Genomic DNA, 20,249 nt, shown 5'->3' on the forward strand with positions numbered 1-20,249 from the left:
CATTCGTTACTTCCAGGCTGGACTATTGTAATTCCCTACTGTCAGGTTGCTCAAATAAGTCCCTTAAGACTCTCCAGCTGATCCAGAATGCTGCAGCACGTGTTCTGACAAGAAATAAGGCCGGTTACACACTGGATGTGTCGCGTGAGCGTGTCAGCTGCGTGGCGTGTCCATTTATATTTGGGTTCCCATGGTAACAGGTTAGAGATTACACACTGCCTGCGTGACACGCGCCTCTCAGGCGTGGCTTGAGCCGTGCCGAAAACGTGTACCTGCTGGAAATAGAACCGACGCCTATTTTTCACGCAATACGCAAGCCTTGTTGGAAGTGTTTCCAGGCAAAATAGAATAGGAAAAGATGTTTATATGTCGTTTAGACATGCATACATATTAATAAATGATATGTTGATGTTTGAAAGTCTTGAGGTTTTGATATAAATATAATTTAAAAAAAAACATCCATGTGTCCAGACAAGCCTAGCAGCAGCAGCGCCACGTCAGACACCTTTCTGGTGGGAAAGACAGAAAAATCCACACAGCTGACACGCAACAGAAACGCCACGCTCACACCACGCAGGCAGTGTGTATCCGGCCTAAGAGAAGAGATCATATTTCCCCTGTAATAGCTTCTCTGCATTGGCTTCCTGTAAAATCCAGGATTGAATTTAAAATCCTTCTCCTGACCTACAAAGCTCTAAAATCTTTCCCACTAACTTCAAATGTGAAACATGCTAAAATTCCATTTAGTCCAACCATCACAGACTTGATGTTTATGGCGTTCTATATGTGCCTCATTCCTGAGCAAGTAACTATGTTTTGAGCACAGAGAACTATATATTGCAAGCACATTACATTTTGAACAGAAATTAACACTGGCAAAAAATAATATCTTTTGAGCAAACACCTATTTTGTGCTCAATAAATGTATATGCATGTTTGATATCATCTCAAAACTCTTCCTCTGTGAGGAGGTAGAGGCTGCAGCCCTCCGGTCATGTCTCCATCACTCTCAACCTCTGCACTCAACTCTCGATAACAGACTCGATCAAATTTTCACAGCGTTACACGTGTGCCACAAAGCCAACCAATTGGAGAATTAAAGGTCAATTCCGCTTTTTATCTCCAATTAGATCCCAAGGAGCAGGAAACACAAGTCTACTGACTACAGTGGAGCTGTTGGACTAACGTTACTGGAGACAAGCCACAGTGTGTTTGCTACGTTTGAAGCCCCAAATTCAACAACAGGCTTAATTCCCCCATTGCTACTTCTCAATTTTATGTTTATATTTCTCTCTCTACTGTTTATTGTTTATATGTCCTTTCATCTCAAAACTAAGCGGTAACACTTTATAATAATGGTACATGAATTATCATGAATCCACGCATGTAGTACTTCATGACCTATCCGTAATGTACAAGGATTCGTGTTCATTCATGTATCTCGTGCACGATTTAATGCAGGAAAAATACGTTAATGAATGCATTAAGGTGTTTCAGTCATCATTAGTTCTGATTTATTAATGATGTTCATATCTTCTTCTAAGGTACATCTGTAGTTAAAGAGACAGGCTAAAGAAACTGAATAGTAGTGTTGTTATCATGACTAACTAAACATTACTTCTTCATGATTTCATTGTGTTTGTGGTTCATCTTTAACGTTGATAATAAGATATGATTAATGGTGTCACATGCAGCAATCATCTGTGCCCCCTCAAACCAGAAATTGTCAAGACATTTCATGTGTACAGATACGTCCAAGTTAGTAAAAAGTAGTAAAGTAATGAAGTAATTTTTAGTTGTTTATGATTACAACACTATTCCATTTCTTTAGCCTGTCACTTTAACTACATACATACCAATGAAGAAGACATGAACATCATTAATATTACATTATAAATTCCTTAACTGATGCATTAATTAAGGTTTTGTTCCTGCATTAAGTCGTGCATGAGATACTATTAATCCTTGTACTTTACTGATAGTTCATGAAGTACTACATGAATGAATTCATGATAAAATAATGTCCCCATTTTATCCTCAAACAAATGCTCACATTCGGCCTTATGTGAGAATGCCAACAATGGTTGTTCAGACTTGGCCTCGAGGGTCTCAGACAATCATTACGACTGTCATTACAACAGCCAGAAACACTATCAAACTTTATCTAGACATCGACCCTACGGCGCTTTAATAGCTGGATTTCCCTACCGTTCAGTCAGATCTAAAGAAGTCTCTCTGATCAGACACCAAACGTCTTTGATGCACCTTAAACCAAGTCCTCTTGCACTTGATTTTTGAACCTTAATTTAAAATTAGCTAGACTACTTTCATTTAAAGGAGTCATACATTTTACCAATTCTAAACTAAACTATTTAAAGCCAAATTTGCAATAATACTGTTGAAGTTGCCCTATTTTTCTAAACCTGATAAACTTTCTATTCTTCCTTCTTTTTGAATTGTTTCGCCTGCTCATCCTGTTCCATGCTTTCTTTGGTTTTCTCCCTTGTATCTTTTGACACTGGCCTTGCGTTGAAATTAACTGTGTAATGATCTGATATTCCGTTTTCCAAGACAAAGAGATCAAAGATTTCGACATTTCTGGTGATCACCAGATCCAGAAAGTGACCGGCCCGGTGTGTTGGCTCCTGTACATGCTGGTCCAGATTGTTAATCAACAAAAGCCAATCAAACTCATCAGTAGCGCGCCTATTTTCAACATCAACCCAGATATTGAAATCACCGGTCACAATGATGCTGTTAATGATGAGGACCTCATCCAACAGTGTTTGAAACTCATCCAGGAATGCGCGGAATTGGGTCAAGTTGTACCCTGGTCTGTGATACACATTAATAAAAAGGATGGGTTCGTCCCATTCCTCATGTTGCAGAACTGCTGCAACAAATTCAAAGGTTGTTATGAAGTCAAAATGAATTTGTTGACTCTGCAATGCCTGTGTGAACTGAATCGCTGTCCCTCCCCCTCTACCAGCTCTCGTCTGATAATAAAAATTGAAATTTGATGGTGAGGCCTCCCGGAGGACCCTGTCTGCGGTGTCTTCTCTTAGAAAAGTCTCTGTTGAGAGAAAGACGTCCAGATTGGTTTGTGTTATGAGCTCTAAGATTCTGGATGTTTTGTTGTTCATAGACCTAAGATTGAGCAACGCCACCCTTATTGCTGCAGGAGGTCTTTGGTTGTTCTCAAGCTCGTGATGGATTTCCACAGCAGTGCTGCCGTTACTTCTCTGATCCTGGCACCGTTCCAACACTTCTTTACTCTTTCCTCTTGGTTTATTTGGAGTCTCTTTTTGATGTCTCTTTTTCTCATCCTCTTCTGTCTCTTCCCTATTGCTCTCTTCTTCCTTGCTATCACTCTCTTCTTCCTCCTGATCACTCCCTTCCCCCTCACCATCACTCTCCTCTTCCTCCTGATCACTCCCTTCCTCCTCACCATCACTTTCCTCTTCCTCCTGATCACTCCCTTCCTCCTCACCATCACTTTCCTCTTCCTCCTGATCACTCCCTTCCTCCTCACCATCACTTTCCTCTTCCTCTGGCTTTTCTGTACAGTCCTGAGTGTTTTTCTCTCTGGAAAGCTTTTCTTCATGTTCTTGTTGGCTTTTAGCGAGATCATCAAACATCTTCCTGTGAATGAAACAAGTTAACTCGCAGTTAGAATCATACAGAAACTAACAGCAAAAAGATGGTCAGTAAACAAATGTTTTCAATTAAATGAGATCTCGGTGAAAGAATTGGGAAGAACTTGTGTAACATGTTGCTGGCTAGCATGATGTTGGCATTAGTCTCTAACTGAATTTGACCAAGCAATTGTGTCAACTGGTCTTAGGTCACAGTCATGGATGTATTAAGAGAAGTGGATACAGCGTTCGACACAAAGCCCCGTTCATTCTGATAAGAGTTGCTCAAAAGCGCATTAAGCACGGAGCAGTCATGGAGCTTGAAAAACACCCAGATCTTCCGCGTTGACTGGCCCTTGACACTTACTTACTAGTACTTCCGGGACAGGAACATCTGTCCCATGGGTGAAATTATTTTGTTTTCGATTATCTGTCTTTGGAATCACTTTAATACACTATAGTAAACTGAAAACTTCATACTTCATGTCGTCAAACTGTCCTCTCAGTGTCTGGGTCATCTTTAGAATAGCGTCGGCGGTATCTCTCAGTGATTGGCTCGCTTCAGTCACATGATTCTTCTTGATCATGTGTTTCCAGTTGTCGATCGCCTCAAGAAGTGAAATCCCCATTCCAACAGCTCCTCCCACAACCTGATCATGAATACGGATCAACATATGATTACTGTTCAATGTTATCAGACTGTCCAACACGTTCTCACTCCCAAGTCGTAATATGTGGACGTTTGGTCAGGACCCTTTGGCGTAACTATTGAACGTAATGGGCACCCCTCTCGGAATAACATTCTAACGTACAGGTAGACTTTAATGGAGCCCCGTCCTCGTAAAATATAGACGATAGGGGACCATGACGATTCAAGCTGATCTCGGTGATGACTGGCCCTCAATAGGAATAAAAAATAACAATAAATGATATGTGTATAAGGTTTAAACATAAAGAGAGGCAAAATAACAACTCCTCCTTTTTTCACAGATGTTTATTTTTTATCATTTACTCTATAAATAAGGTTTTCGCCAGCAGTTCTGCCGGATATTGCATCACACTGACGAGACATAGCATATTATTTGTAAATAAATTATTTGTAAATAAATTATATATAGGCTTTATACACTATGCCACAATATTCGATTCATTAATCATACAACCTCTTAACATTGCATCGCTTCATTTAAATCTGGTGTAAATGTTTAAATGTTTCAAACGCATTTTATTTCATGTAAAGTTTGCGTGTAAACCCGCCGCTCTGCGCTGGCCTTTTCGTTGTTTTCCTGTGGGGATAGCGGCGCCGCCAAACTAGATGGAGCGCTAGAGCGCTATCCTTGGCGTCGCGCCGCTCGGAATTTCCGCCAGGTGCGGTGCTCAAAGTTCATATTTCAACTTTGACCTTTCAAGGCGCAACCAATGACTGAGCGTAACAAGAAGCAATGATGACGTACCTGCGCTGCTCTTCCTTCTCTGCGCGCCTCTCGACACCTCTGCACGCATTTCATATCGGTAAGTAAAATAAATTGATACAATTATCACCACAGCGATCTATTCAGGTCAATAAGTTGTTGTTCAAACCTTTCACCATGCAAGTAGCAGTTTAATGGGACGATGAATGATCTCTCCTCCAACAAGTGAAACATGCAGTAGGCTAACGTTAGCCATAAGGTAACGTTAGCTGCTTTTAGCAAATCAAGTCTTTCTTTATGCCTAGCTTATTGTCACATATAAGATCATCATAACGGGTACAATCACGGGAAATTTCAACACGTTCTCACCTAAGCACTAACTTTGAAAAGCCATCGCTAACTTTGATTGAAGATACTCTAACAGCAGATTAACTATTTTGACTTTACTATTGTCTGGTGCTATTCCTCAATTTTCTACAGTAAATTGAACTTGATATAGCCTCAGAAGTTTTCCTACTGCTTTTGTCTATCCTAGTCCATCTAAACTTGTGGTTAATGTAATTTGTAATAACAGTAGATTTACTAAAATATTGGCCAGGTGTGTTGATGAAGTAGTGGCAGAGAAACACAGTTAATATGTTGTTTAGACAGTTATAAAATGCAGTGTGTCTAATTATATTTGTTAGTATATTTAAAACCACATATTAGTGTAATACATCAGTTACTAGTTCTTAGTAATTTGTTTTACGTAGCTCAGTTAAGATAATTTTCTCTAAGGTGGTATGTGGCTTATGGAATTATTTACAATTACTTCATTCAAATCAAGGATAATAATTACAATTCCAGCCACAGATAAATGAAAATTTGTTTAAATTAGGCTTTTTGCAATTGTTCAAACTATCTTATTTGCATTTAAAATTATTACAACTATAGTCTTTCTGTACTGTATTGAAAGGATTTAAATTGTTAGATGTTTTTATGAATAAATGAATAGAGAAGATGTTACTTAATGCTGCTGTGTACTCTGCTGTTTCAGTAAAACTGTGAGCTGTCGTTAATAATATTAGTAATGCCTCATTTTATTATCACAGTGTAAATAATCCTTACATGTTTAATTCTCATTTGCAGAAATGACGAAACCAAAACTGAAGCCCTGCCCTTCCTGCCAGGCTCCCAACCGGCTGAACAGAAAAACATGCTTTGCCTGCCTGGCTGGCCTCCACAGTAAGCAGAAGCAAAAAAAAAAAAAAACAGGAGAAAGTGACAAATCATCAGTAAAAAAAAACAAAAATAACGGCAAGATCTTAAATGCTGCCCAGTTGTCGGTAAGTTTTCATAATTCTCAAATAACAAGAGGTTGGCTTCAAGATAATTATATAATTATCACAGTGGCCAGATGGGCAGGAACAATATAGGTGGGTTTTAGGGCTGTATGATATGCCTACAAAATATGTTTATTGATTTATCTTTGTAGTGTTAGTTGTTGAATTTCATTTTCACAAAAAAATATATATATTTGATGATTTTTGTTGGGGTCTGTACTAGGGCTGGGCGATATATCAATATAAAAAATATATCGATATATTTTTAAATGAGATATGGAATTAGACCATATTGCATATATCAATATAGTTCAAATTTGATCCTTACTCCAAGTAAGCTGCTGACTTATTATTGGCCTCTTTTATTTTATAGGCTTTTTATTTAAGATATTTGTTTTATTTAAATGTGCACCTTATGGAGCTTTGATTTCAAAAAAGGTACTCCTGTTGTTATACAGTATTTATGTTTACATTTTATGGTTATTTGAACAGCTGAGCATTTAATCATGAACCAGGTGAAGAAACCTGTTTATTATTTATTCATTTGATTTTGCAACTGTTCACTGAAATAGCCGGTTTCTATGAAACTACTTGTGACAATGTCATATTTGGCTTTGACTTTGACTGAACATTTGCTCTCACTCTGCGGAAAAAATATTGGGATATATATCGTATATCAATATTCAGCCAAAATATATCGGGATATGACTTTTGGTCCATATCGCCCAGCCCTAGTCTGTACTAAACAAACATGTTCCCTAACATCCAGAGGATATTTGCCAACTTATTTGCCAGGTCATCAGTGTAGCATTGTATTGCATCATTTAATATGGATATAAAATTTTAACTTTAACAAAACATTGCGGTTGATTTGGATTTGGATATGGCATCTGACTATATTGTTTCATTTAATTGGGCAACACTAGGGGGTGATTAAGGCCTGAACACTCAACTGCATAAGGGCCAGCAAATCAGAATGCTTGTTCTAAGTAGCTGTGTATGTCTGTGTGCATGCAGTCAGTACATAGTTGCAAAGAGTTCTAAAACATCCACACTCAGACTACATTTACAAAAAAGTAGGCAAAGTTGCAAACTGTGATCAAAGCAACCATTGTTGCTTTCACTGCAAACTGCAAATAAAACTGCCCACTGCTGTACTGGGATCAGGGCTGGTACCAGCCACGATTCTTCAAAACATTGCAGCTCTAGAGATGGTGCTGTTTATTGTGGCTAGAACACACATTGTGTACCATAATCTCCTGTGATGCTAACCAGAGGATACATATGCCTTTGTTGTTCTTGCAGGTTTTAAAATTGACAGCTCTTGGATACAAGCCAATCCTTTTTCTTGGTCATCAAGACCGAAAGAGCCAGCTAAGTGGTGACATGATACATTTTCTTGAGCCAACAGGTGTTGCTCAAGACATCATAGGAAAGATGACCAAGCTCTATGAACATCTGTTGAGAAGTAAGTTGTCCTTTGCTTAAGATAAAAAATGGTGCTATTACAAGATACAGTATACCTTTCCCCCCATAGCAATGTGACATTCAACCATATACTATTAATAATATCAACATACATTAAATGCATTAAAGGCTCCTTTCAAGCCAATGCATACAATTGATTCAATTCCAGCCAATACAGAGTGAAGGACTTGGAATGGATCAACCTGTATTTTCTGTGCTACTCTAGGTTTAGACTTCTCATATATCGAGATATGTTCTGTGCTGAGAGCTTACCATACCATGTCTGTATCTCATATCATACCTGATTAGGCTCTTCATGACTGCCTTGTAAGACAAATGTATGAGTTTCTTTTCAAACTCAGACATGTTGAGCCTTCTGATAAGATGCAACAGTGAAGACAGTAATTTGAAAGAGGTGCATTGCATTTACTGTGCAATGAAAAAATGGTATAAACACTGAAGCTAACATGTTGATTGTGGTGTATTATCTAGCTCAAACTGTTTTAATGTTTAAATTTAAACACTAATGACTGAAACACATTGCACACTGTCGCCGCTAAGCATTGTGAAGTGGAGTTATTTTCAATTTGGCACCCATTATTATCCAATGTTATCCAATCTGTCTGGCCCTGCAGGCCTGCATGCTGCAGCGTTCGTTTCGGCTTCTCCTCTATTTCTTCCACAATCTGTGAGTGAATGTGTCAAGGCAGGCAGGTAATCACATACAGGAAGGCTACAGTGCAGCTGGATACATCACAAAAATAAAACTAATTCCAAAGTAAGACACCCAAGTTCATGGTGATTTTGGCTGTCTTGACTTCTCATTTGTGTCTACAACGGGACAAACAATCAGGCACAGAGAGAGAGAGAGAGAGAGAGATAGAGAAACAGAAACACACTCATGGAGAGAGAGAGAGAGAGAGAGAGAGACGAGAAGAGGAGGATCTCTTTGTGACCGACACATAGAAATGCACGTCTGGTATGAACAGCCAGGCTCGCAATCAGGCCCAAATCTTTGCTTCACAGCTATTCGCAGCAATTTCGAGTGCAGTGTGTTTCTGCTGTTAGTCTAATTTAGTTCAGGTTGGGGAAAAACTGAATGAGAATAATATATAATATAATATTAATTGGTAACCCTTGAACAACCTAAAAGGTTAAGATATGCTGCTACATAAGCTGCTAAAAGACGTCAAGGGCTCCACAACTGCACCCATCCCAGTTGTGCCAGAGGAGGAGTCAGCAGGACCAGACGCAGATGGAGAATATCTTCTACATCTGGTGCCTGTGTCACCTTCTCAACCTTCTCAGCCTCCTGCTCTCTCCCTTCCCTCCTTTCAGCCTCCTGCTCTCTCTTCTCCCTCCTTTCAGCCTCCTTCTCTCTCTTCTGCCTCCTTTCAGCCTCCTGCTCTCTCTTCTGCCTCCTTTCAGCCTCCTGCTCTCTCCCTTCCCTCCTTTCAGCCTCATGCTCTCTCTTCTGCCTCCTTTCAGCCTCCTGCTCTCTCTTCTGCCTCCTTTCAGCCTCCTGCTCTCTCTTCTGCCTCCTTTCAGCCTCCTGCTCTCTCTTCTGCCTCCTTTCAGCATCCTACTCTCTCCCTTGCATCCTTTCAGCCTCCTGCTCTCTCCCTTCCCTCCTTTCAGCCTCCTGCTCTCTCTTCTGCCTCCTTTCAGCCTCCTGCTCGCCCTTCTTCCTCAGCTCAGCCTTCTCCCCACCTCTGTCTATCATCCATCTCCCTTTTTGCAGCCAGGAGCAGGTGCCACAAGACCCCAACAAGCTATTAAGCTTAAAATGAAAGGTTAGATTTTAGCTATAGTAAACACATTAGTATAAAACTGTTAATGTGCAAAAAGATGAGGTGACCTGAGTCTGACTTGTTATCAGGGGTTAAAGTGTGATTTGGCAATTGGGGTAACCTTAAAGGAACACGCCAACTTATTGGGACTTTATCTTATCACTGTAACCCCCAGAGTTAGATAAGTCCATACATACCTTTCTCATCTCCGTGCGTGCTGTAACTCTGTCTAACGCCCCCACCGCTAGCCTAGCTTAGCACAGATCTTGGAGGTAACCGGCTCCATCTAGCCTACTGCTCCCAATAAGTGACACAATAACGGCAACATGTTCCTATTTACATGTTGTGATTTGTAGAGTCCCAGCGTGTACACATAACAAGGTCACTATGCTTTTACTATCTAGTAATTGTTGACTCTATTACTCCAACTCTGAGCGAACTCTCTGCTCCTCACCACAGGGTGTATCTATGACCACAGTGCTTCAGGTGCTGCGAGCCAATCACTCCGCCCAAGTAGCAGAAGTAGCAGTGCTTTGCCCTTCTGAGAATATAGTTCCCAGTATGTATACGGTTAGAAGATGGCTGTGTGTCATGTGACCTTGTTATTTGTACACGCTGTACATAGGAAAATGTTAGTGTTATTTTGTCACTTATTGGGAGCAGTAGGCTAGATGGAGCCAGTTACCTCCAGGATCCGTGCTAAGCTAGGCTAGCGGTGGGTGCGTTAGACAGAGTTACAGCACGTACGGAGATGAGAAGGGTATGTATGGACTTATCTAACTCTGGGGGTTACAGTGAATAAGACAAAGTCCCAATAAGTCGGCATGTTCCTTTAACATCAAGTGCAGCTTGGAAAAAAAAACAGTTTTTAGTAACTTACAACATCATTTTATATGCCAATGTATGCTTACTACACTTTTGCTATCTGGGTAGGAGCACTGACCTAAAACTAATCAAGTCTAATACAAACCTCATATATTGCTTTATTTTATTTTTCATTTTTCAGAATGCAGAAAACACCGTCTACAAAAAATATTCCTTTACAAACGCATCGTTGACAAAAGACTTGTTAATGTAAGTACTTTTCCCATTATTACTTCTGCTCTTTATACCTTGGTGCAGTCAACAGCAACATCAGGAGGCCTTTTGTCTCTACCTCGATCCATCTGCATATAAAGGAAGCCACAATATCCCAAATACAGCCGCTAACATAATTTGGAGCCAGAGTCTGTGCAGATCAGAGTTGAGCTGTAGTACCAAGGTCTCGCCAGTATACCTGACCAACTCAATCCCTAGCAGACTTCAGCTGTTATAAGGCGAAATCCCCTTTCTGTAGCAGTCAAAATGGCAGAAACCATCTTTGTGAGAAATGTTCTGACTTTGATGTTCTTTTATGTGTACTTTGATGTTTTACTTTGGCCCATATTCCATCTGCTAACATGAGCCATCCAGACATGGTCCAGAGTTTCACTTGCACGCATGTAGCACACAACAGGACATTGTCTGTGCAAGATGCCTTTTCATCTGCTGGAACTACTGTTTGGCTTGGAGGAGGGGTGCACATAAGCAGACAGTTGGAGAAAGAAAATAGATTGTTGAGACTCCCAAAACGCTCAGAGATTTAGAGACTAAACATGTCCATATATGCACGCTTAACCGGAGTGGCCAGCAAAACACATCAGAGAAGCTCAGGTTACAACATACACAGAGGGAGTGTGACACCGTCCTCTGTTCAGTTATTGAGCAACATTATTCCACTATATTTGCAGTTATATTAATGTTTAAAATCACTTTGTTTAAGGGAGTAGACAAGAGTATGAAGCAGCTCCACTCCGTGCAACATCATCAGCATGTACCCACACTCACTGTGAATGCCCTACCTTTACACATTTTGCTCAATCAGACATTACACTTCATTTGTAATTGTATTAGGGAGCAGCAGGGTAAGTTCGGCTCACACATACATTTCACCCAGTTAATGTCCAGACATTGTAATGTGGGAATGTAGCTATGGAGCGAGTGTGATTTATGAACTATGGAGATTTAGTGCTATGTGTTACACACTTCAACCAGAAATGTGATTCTTGACTATATGGACCAAGACTGATAGTGTTTTAATATACTCAAAAACCTAGATGTATACTGTAAAGCAAACTGTAATAATTTTTAGGAAAATTATTAATAATATGACATATTGACTTATGCTATAGTAGACAATTGTGCTTTCTCAGACATGTCCTTAAAAGGTTATATTTATATATAGCTATTCCTTCTTAACTAATTCTAAGTTGTCTATATGTCATTTGTTTTAGGGAAAAGAAGAGGTAAAAGTAAAGTGGACACCTTGCTCAACATGGTATGTCCCTATAAACTGGAAACATGTTTATATACCAACAATACTGTAGTTACCACCTTATGAACCACCCATGAATTTGTTAAAGCATGTTCTCATAAAGACCTTCCTTGTTAATATTGTGGAAGTCAGTACATGTAGCGTGACATGAAGACAGAGAACATGTTCCACATGTCACGGCTAAGGTAATTCTTTTAACTTTTATTTTGTGTGTTTTGTCTTTTATTTACGACAGTGGCAAAGTGTGGGATGACACCTGGGAGCCAGCCAAAGACTATCAATAGAGGCGGTGTTCATGGTCTCAGTCCAGCTCATCAGCACAGACGCACATACAATGTTATAGTGTCCTGGATGTAATTTTTGATTTGTAATGTAATATATTAAGAAATAAATAGACTGTTCTATAATTTTAATTTATTCAGTGATCTCTTAACCCTCCTATCACCAAGCCATTTCCGAGTATTGTTTGTGCCTGTCACATTGTTGCTTACTGTGGGCTCATTTTTCACTCTATCTGCACATTTTGCCCCTCACATTTACAAGCACAACCATGTCTAGAAGTAGGAAGAGCTCCTAAATGTCTTTTGAGCAGTGTACCAAAGTTATAATAGCGTACACCATTAAAAAAGTAAACACTTAAGTTACATTTCTTTCATAATATATTAAAAACAAAAACGGTAGATTAATGCAATACAACATTCATGGAAATAAACTTAATATGTATCATGCTGTTACATTTATTGATTACACTGCACTGTAAAAATACAACTGACATTTCAATTCACCCTTATTAAAAAGCCTATCTGATGTACCTTTAATTGGGAGTTATTAAAGTTTATGTGATATACTGGATCTCAACAGTGAGGGTCTGGAAGTAAATATCTCATGTGTATTCTGCATTGGGATTTTGATTGTGAGCCTTAATTTCGTAACCTTCCAAGGTAGACTAAACACTAGCTACATGATTGGGGCATAATAGTATATACTCCAGTGGAAGCCACAACTTTGTATAATATCAATCTTGTTTTAAGGAACAAGGTTTTCATTTGTAATGTCACTGTAAAGTACTACACTTTCACATGAAGAAACACTTCAATAAAACCATTCAACACAGTTCTAAAACATTGCAAACGGAATCACATCAAACGTAATAAAAACTAATGATACAATCAATAGCTCATTTAAACAAAGTGCACAGGAAATTAAAGAGTACATATGCTTTGGTTTTGATCATGGTCACTAGAAATTCCCTGCATTGACCAAGTAAGTAGATGTAGGTAGGGGAATCCTGGGCCTTATCTTGAGACAAAGCTGAGTTGGTGGGAATGAGCATCTGTAGGCACAGGGCCTCTAGATCAGGTGGTAAGACTAGTTCCTCAGGCCTGTAGTAATCCCATTATGCAACCCATTCTCACGTCACTTTGTGAAATACATACGTAATTAATCTATTGATTCGAGTTCACAGACACGTTTGTCTCATTTTTTTTGTTTTGTTATATCAGTGCGTTTTTCAAACTAATGTATTTCAATTAAGAGAAGCTGTATAAAGCTTTGCTATTATTGGTATTTTTAATGTATTCACCAGATCCTATCATGGTTTATATGTATTTCTTTAATTGATATTTTTAAAACTATAAAACTACTGTTTGTCTTAAGGGAAGCTGGATTGCTTTGTTGTTTATTAATTTCTTTATTTTAACAATATTATTTCGGTATTATTACCGGTGAAATATTACAGTAAATAAGACAGAACAGTAGGCTAGCCTACAATATGAGCCGAGCTAGGCGCATTTAAAGCCGATTTCCCACAATGCAATGCGGGCATTCATTCACAGAATCAGGATCAGCGGGTCTTTAACGCCAGTATCACTTCAATATACATATATACAGTCAGTGGTCAGTATCACTTCAATATACATATATACAGTCAGTGGTCAGTATCACTACAATATACATATATACAGTCAGTGGTCAGTATCACTACAATATACATATATACAGTCAGTGATTAGTATCACTTCAATATACATATATACAGTCAGTGGTCAGTATCACTACAATATACATATATACAGTCAGTGATTAGTATCACTTCAATATACATATATACAGTCAGTGGTCAGTATCACTACAATATACATATATACAGTCAGTGGTCAGTATCACTACAATATACATATATACAGTCAGTGGTCAGTATCACTTCAATATACATATATACAGTCAGTGGTCAGTATCACTACAATATACATATATACAGTCAGTGGTCAGTATCACTTCAATATACATATATACAGTCAGTGGTCAGTATCACTTCAATATACATATATACAGTCAGTGGTCAGTATCACTACAATATACATATATACAGTCAGTGGTCAGTATCACTACAATATACATATATACAGTCAGTGGTCAGTATCACTACAATATACATATATACAGTCAGTGATTAGTATCACTTCAATATACATATATACAGTCAGTGGTCAGTATCACTACAATATACATATATACAGTCAGTGATTAGTATCACTTCAATATACATATACAGTATACAGTCAGTGGTCAGTATCACTACAATATACATATATACAGTCAGTGGTCAGTATCACTACAATATACATATATACAGTCAGTGGTCAGTATCACTACAATATACATATATACAGTCAGTTATTGTGTCACCAGCAACAACACTTTGCTCAGTTTTGTTCCAGTAAGTTATGAACCATAATAACGTTTAAACGAATCCGCGGAAAACTCCAGAAGTGACGTAGTACGTTCCGCTCAGCGGATAAGAAGATAAAAAAATACATACTATTGGTAATATTGATGTTTTTATCTAACGTTGTATCTGAGAGTTTAAACAATAAAGATAGTTATAATAATAAAATACAGTTTCATGTATTTGTCTCATATATTGTGTGCTCGGCCGGCCGGCGGGCCATTTCACGGCAGACAGCAGAAAGAGGAGCCGAACGAGTCCCCCCACCCACCCCGGAAGAACTACAACTGAACCAGCTTTGTAACAGGTTCTTGGGGGCGTCTCTAGTGGGAGTTGTAGTTTCTGAATATATTGGTATATTTCTCATAATTAGAAGTTGTCAGTGTAGAATTTTGGATACACCCTGGGGTTTTTTGGGATGGGGAACACACTGGTGTCATTATATTTAAAAAATCAAATCGTTAAATAGGTGAAAATAGCTTATTACCATATTTAACAGTGCTTACAGTGGGTAAATTTTGGTGACCATATCTACAGTACATGATAGCTGAGGTCCAGAGCTTTCTATAACAGCTGGTTTTATGTGTGTAGAACCTTCTGTTGCTAAATGACAGGCCTTCATACATGGACTGGGTTCAAGGTTCAGAGGTCAATATTTCAAAGCAGGAGTAATGTATGCTCTTCAGACTGACATATGTTCCTCTCCAGGTTGAGACCTTTCCAACGATGTGTTTGCTATAGTCCTACAACAACGTTTTAATTTTTACACATCATGGAGACCACTTAGCAGGAGATACATCATTGTCCCCAGAGGGATATTTGCCTTGAGTTCTAATGCTTCACACATAACATTTGACATATTCTTTTATCATACAGATGACATACTTACAATAAAAAACAACATAAACAAAGTGATATGTAGTCAGACTAAAGCACATCAGACAGCAACAATCTATTGCTCATCTTTCACAAACAGTGACAAGAGCAACTTACACACAACCCTATATGCATCATATCATGAAGCTATTGCACAACCCCCGCAGCCTCAAGCAACATTATTTAAAGTTTTAATTGAGGTAGGTCCGAATAGGCCTATAGTTTAGAAATGCTAATTTTAAATTGGGGTACCCTATATCTTCTGCCAGAGGATAAGAGCTCACTTAGCAGGGAGAATAAAGATCAGACCATGGTCATAGACTGGTTTCTATTCCTCTACACAACCTTCATGGCAGTCACCTGACAAGCAAGCTTTAAATGAGATGATTTTAGATATCACCATGCTTTCTGACATATGAATATGCTCTGTAATGCAGCATTGTATAACATAAACCCTCCGATTCTCCATTATTGGTATTTGTATTGTGTTAATTCTCACATACAACGTTCAGCAGTCTAGTAATCTCTGAAGCTGACTCATTTTTGTCAATAAAAAGATTTTAAAAAGAAATAGCTTTTTTATATACTGGACCTTCAAAATGCTCTTTGAAACATGGCATTATATATTATATGGGCCTGGAATGCTGGAATTAAAACTTTGGAGCCAAACAAAATAGATTGTTGGAAAGGTTTTAGAGATTAAAATATGCCACATAAAGAGTTTTCATGGCTCCTGCTTTGAAATGTTGACCCTTGAACCCTTTCTTCAGTTCATCTTTTAAGGTTTATACAGTAATTCAGCAAGATCATCAGATACAGACACGAAACCAACTGTTATAAAATCCTATGCTCAATTCATGAACTCAGCTAGGGTTAGGGTTAGCCTATCTGTAACATTTTAGTATAGTCAATAAGGGGGGCTGTCACATATCATGTCATATATATTCAGCCATTTAACAAATATGGTTTAAACTACAAGGGACTGCTATGGGAAGTGCCTTTGCACCCTCTTATGCTTGTTTGGTGATGGGTTTATGGGAAGAAAAATAGATTGATTTAGCTCATTAGGGTATCCTTCCATATTAAAAGAACATTGTATATGTATCTGCGCCATGCACAGTGATATTTTGGAAATGAAAGGGGTTATTTTTAGTATTGTGTAGGCCTGTTTTTGACTCATGTAAATTCTTCCACAGATTATTTGTCCTTTACTATGGAATAATAACAATTCCATTGATTTTTTTAGATCTTACCATTTCTAAGGACGTAAATAATATTCTACAATCCACTATCTATCATAAACTCCTCAGTAGGAACACCCTGTTAAGAGCAGACAGCAATCACTCGCCTCGCCCAGAAACAGGAAGAATAAAAAACATTTGCAAGCACGGGCATGTTCTTAAGAGTGAGCCGACACTCAAAGATAAGCTATATGCGCTAATCCGCCCAGGTTTATATTTAGGCGTGCCCACAGCATTCGTGACAAATTGGCCCATTCAGACACGTCGAACCTATTTCCGACTACTTGACTTTCCAACCCACCCCTGGGTTTCCATAAATGTGGTAAATGCGCGCAATGCTCTAACTCGACCACATGTAGTGTACCTTCTAAAGTGTCCTTGTGGACTGGCGTATATAGGCCAAACAAAACGTCAACTCAAACAATATAGCTATTCGCTCCCAGAACGTAACTTATGCCATGGCGAGGCATTACTTTATAAGCAGGCCAAATCACTGAGGTTCTGGGGAATTGAGAAAATCACACCCCCATCCAGGGGTGGTGATATCATTAATAAACTCCTATGCAGGGAAGCGTTTTGGATACATACACTCGGCACTTTAGAACCTCTAGGTTTAAATGAAGAATTTAATCTGACTTACTTTCTCTATTGTCAAAGTATGTTAGAGTATAGTATTTAAGATGAATATACTTTTATTCCCATTGCACTGTGAACATTTTTATATTTTTATGTTTGTTTGTATTCACTTTTGACCTGTTTGTGGGCATTTGCCCTTTAATGATTGATCAATGAGTGTAAGACCTTGGTTGAGATGGGTGTATCTTCAGATTGTCACCGCCCCTCCTGTGCACAATCATACCTGTTGATTCTTATTAAGGGCTTCATTGCCCATTCTCTCCAAGGACTCTGATGAAGATCTTACATCCAAACATTAGTCACTGTTGTGCACCTCAAGAAATAAAACCATCAAGTAAGAAGACATCTGTGTTGCACCGGAAATTTTTTGCTATTTTATACTGTTGTGTCCTGCCTTGGTTGCACCGGATTGTTGTGGTCTGCAGACCCTCTATCTGCACATTTTGCATCTCACATTTAAAAGCACAACCATGTCTAGAAGTAGGAAGAGCTCCTAAATGTCTTTTGAGCAGTGTAACAAAGTTATAATAGCATACACCATTAAAAAAGTAAACACTTAAGTTACATTTCTTTCATAATTTATTAAAAACAAAAACAGTAGATTCATGCAATACAACATTTCCACACATGCATACACAATATTAACCTGACTCCTCCAGATGGATTGCTTCGCATTTGCTCGGCATATCCATCTGGGAACTTTCCGTTGGAGAACTTTTGGGAAGGGGCGGAAATACTGGTTAGCTGATTGGATGAACCATCTGTCTATCACCTATGTTGGTGATAGACGGGCCAAATCAACCAATCAGATCCACGAAGCGTATGAAAATACAACCAAAAGCCCGCCCCTGCTGCTGCAGGCAAAGCATAGCTCGTTAGCTCAGCATGCAAGCAACATGTCCGTAAAGGAGATTTGCCGTTTGTGTAACGAGAATTTAGGAATAAAAGGCCCCATTTCAGGTTCCTGGACCATATTCCAAAAGAAGGATCCAAGAGAAAAAAAGCATTAGTGAGCGGCTACCGCTGTCTGAAAATACTGGTTAGCTGATTGGATACACCGTCTATCACCACCTAACCCACCTCAAAACCAACGCTGATTGGCCCGGTCGTTTGGCTAATGGCTCCAAATGTTCCCTGCCTCAAGATGCCAGACTGATCTGGGAGAGCAGAACTGGAGCTTGCCAGATCAGGACGGTCTCACGAGGCTAACACAATACATGAATGCATGTAAATCATTCACAGAAGAATTATTCACCACCAACTTAACACCAGTGGTGGAATGTAACTAAGTACATATACTCAGGGACTGATAGGGTTGGGCATCGTTTAGATTTGAACGATTCTGATTCCAATTCTTCCTTTTGATTCCGGTTCTCATCGATTCTCGAGTTGAAACGGGTCACATGCTTATTTCACCAATAAGAGGAACGTTTTATTTTGATTCAATGGTGGCTTGCAGTTTGACGGGGCTTTTTCCAATGTAAAATAAAGCCAGACTAGATCACCGCTTACTGTGCTCCACGGCTGCAACACAACAAGCGCCTGGCCGCTACAGAAACCAAAACTTGCGCATGTTATATTTGGAAACCATGATCAGATTTGAAACCAAATCCTCCAAATGATTCCAATAAAGAAACGATTCCAATGGAATCGTAATTTTTGAAACGATTCCAAGTAGTAAATCGGTTCTCGATGCCCAACCTTAGGTACTGAACTTCAGTCCAAATGTTGAGGTACTTGTACTTTACTTGAGTCTTTTCCTGCCACTTTCTACTTCTACTCTGCTACATTTCAGAGAGAAATATTGGACTTTTTACTCCACTACATAAACCTGACAGCTTTAGTTACTACTTTTGCATGGACTACTTTTACTTTTAATACTTGAAGTACATTTCCTGATGATACTTACAGACTTTTACTTAAAGTGACTATATGTAACTTTTTAGTGTTTCTGAAACTGTAACGACCTGTAATAGCAAACGAGACTAACAATGAAAAAAACTAAATTTTTACGTAGTTTTTATTAGTGCCATTGCTCAGTTTTGATTTTTACCGCAAAGTTGAGAAAAAAGACAGCACTACAGTAACACATTTGGAAGGGTCACAGTTTTCTTTGTAACACCAGAAAAAGCCTGTGTTATTAGCCAGCCTTTTAAGCTAGGTAAAAGGAAACAGGAGATTTCTTCATAGAGGCCTAATTGTATTTTAATGTTATTTAAGAAGTTATATGCTGTAGTTATGGCTGATACTGGGGCATGGCCATCAAAGGAAAGAAGGAAATTAAATGAAGAACAACTAAAAGCTAAAAGGGAAAATGAAAGTGAGGACGGGCGCAAACGTGAGTCAACTTTGGTCGGGCTTTCAATTCAATTCAATTCAATTTTATTTATAGTATCAAATCATAACAAGAGTTATCTCAAGACACTTTACAGATAGAGTAGGTCTAGACCACACTCTATAAGTTCCAAAACCCCAACAATTACAGTAACTTTCAACAGATGGAGACAATTACAGGATTGTCAATGATTGCAAACACACCCCAAATTGGCCCTCAGGTATGTAATATGTCTATTCCATTCATAAAATAACTTTACAATGCGCAATGTGGTTGTACTTCAGTAGCAGACATGAAATTACGCCCCCCTTCCATTTAGCGCAGACGTTTTATTCCTTTAAGTCTGTGTTTGTGTTGGCCTACTATTTTCTTTTCCCTTCTCCATCTGGCCTGTAACATTACTTTTGTAAAGCGTCCATGGGTTCATGAAATGCGCAATATTAATGTAAGTTAA

At 38.7% G+C, this 20,249-nt stretch overlaps 1 protein-coding gene and 1 long non-coding RNA gene across 2 annotated transcripts in view; one reads left to right on the forward strand and one right to left on the reverse strand.

The window, feature by feature from the left end:
* Positions 1 to 20,249, reverse strand: part of LOC114570262 (uncharacterized) — a 46,271-nt gene that overhangs the window by 4,966 nt on the left and 21,056 nt on the right. The window contains exons 3-4 of the mRNA XM_028600505.1: positions 4,116 to 4,285; positions 3,491 to 3,642 (exon numbers count right to left, since the gene is read on the reverse strand). Coding sequence (XP_028456306.1) covers positions 3,491 to 3,642; positions 4,116 to 4,285 — 322 coding nt within the window. The remainder of the gene's footprint in view (positions 1 to 3,490; positions 3,643 to 4,115; positions 4,286 to 20,249) is intronic.
* Positions 9,367 to 12,790, forward strand: LOC114570427 (uncharacterized). Its single transcript, XR_003694504.1, has 4 exons — positions 9,367 to 9,629; positions 10,633 to 10,700; positions 11,939 to 11,982; positions 12,215 to 12,790. It is a non-coding gene; the product is annotated as an uncharacterized LOC114570427 (long non-coding RNA).

Source organism: Perca flavescens, chromosome 15 (assembly GCF_004354835.1).
Source record: "Perca flavescens isolate YP-PL-M2 chromosome 15, PFLA_1.0, whole genome shotgun sequence".
Classification (NCBI taxonomy): Eukaryota; Metazoa; Chordata; class Actinopteri; order Perciformes; family Percidae; genus Perca; species Perca flavescens.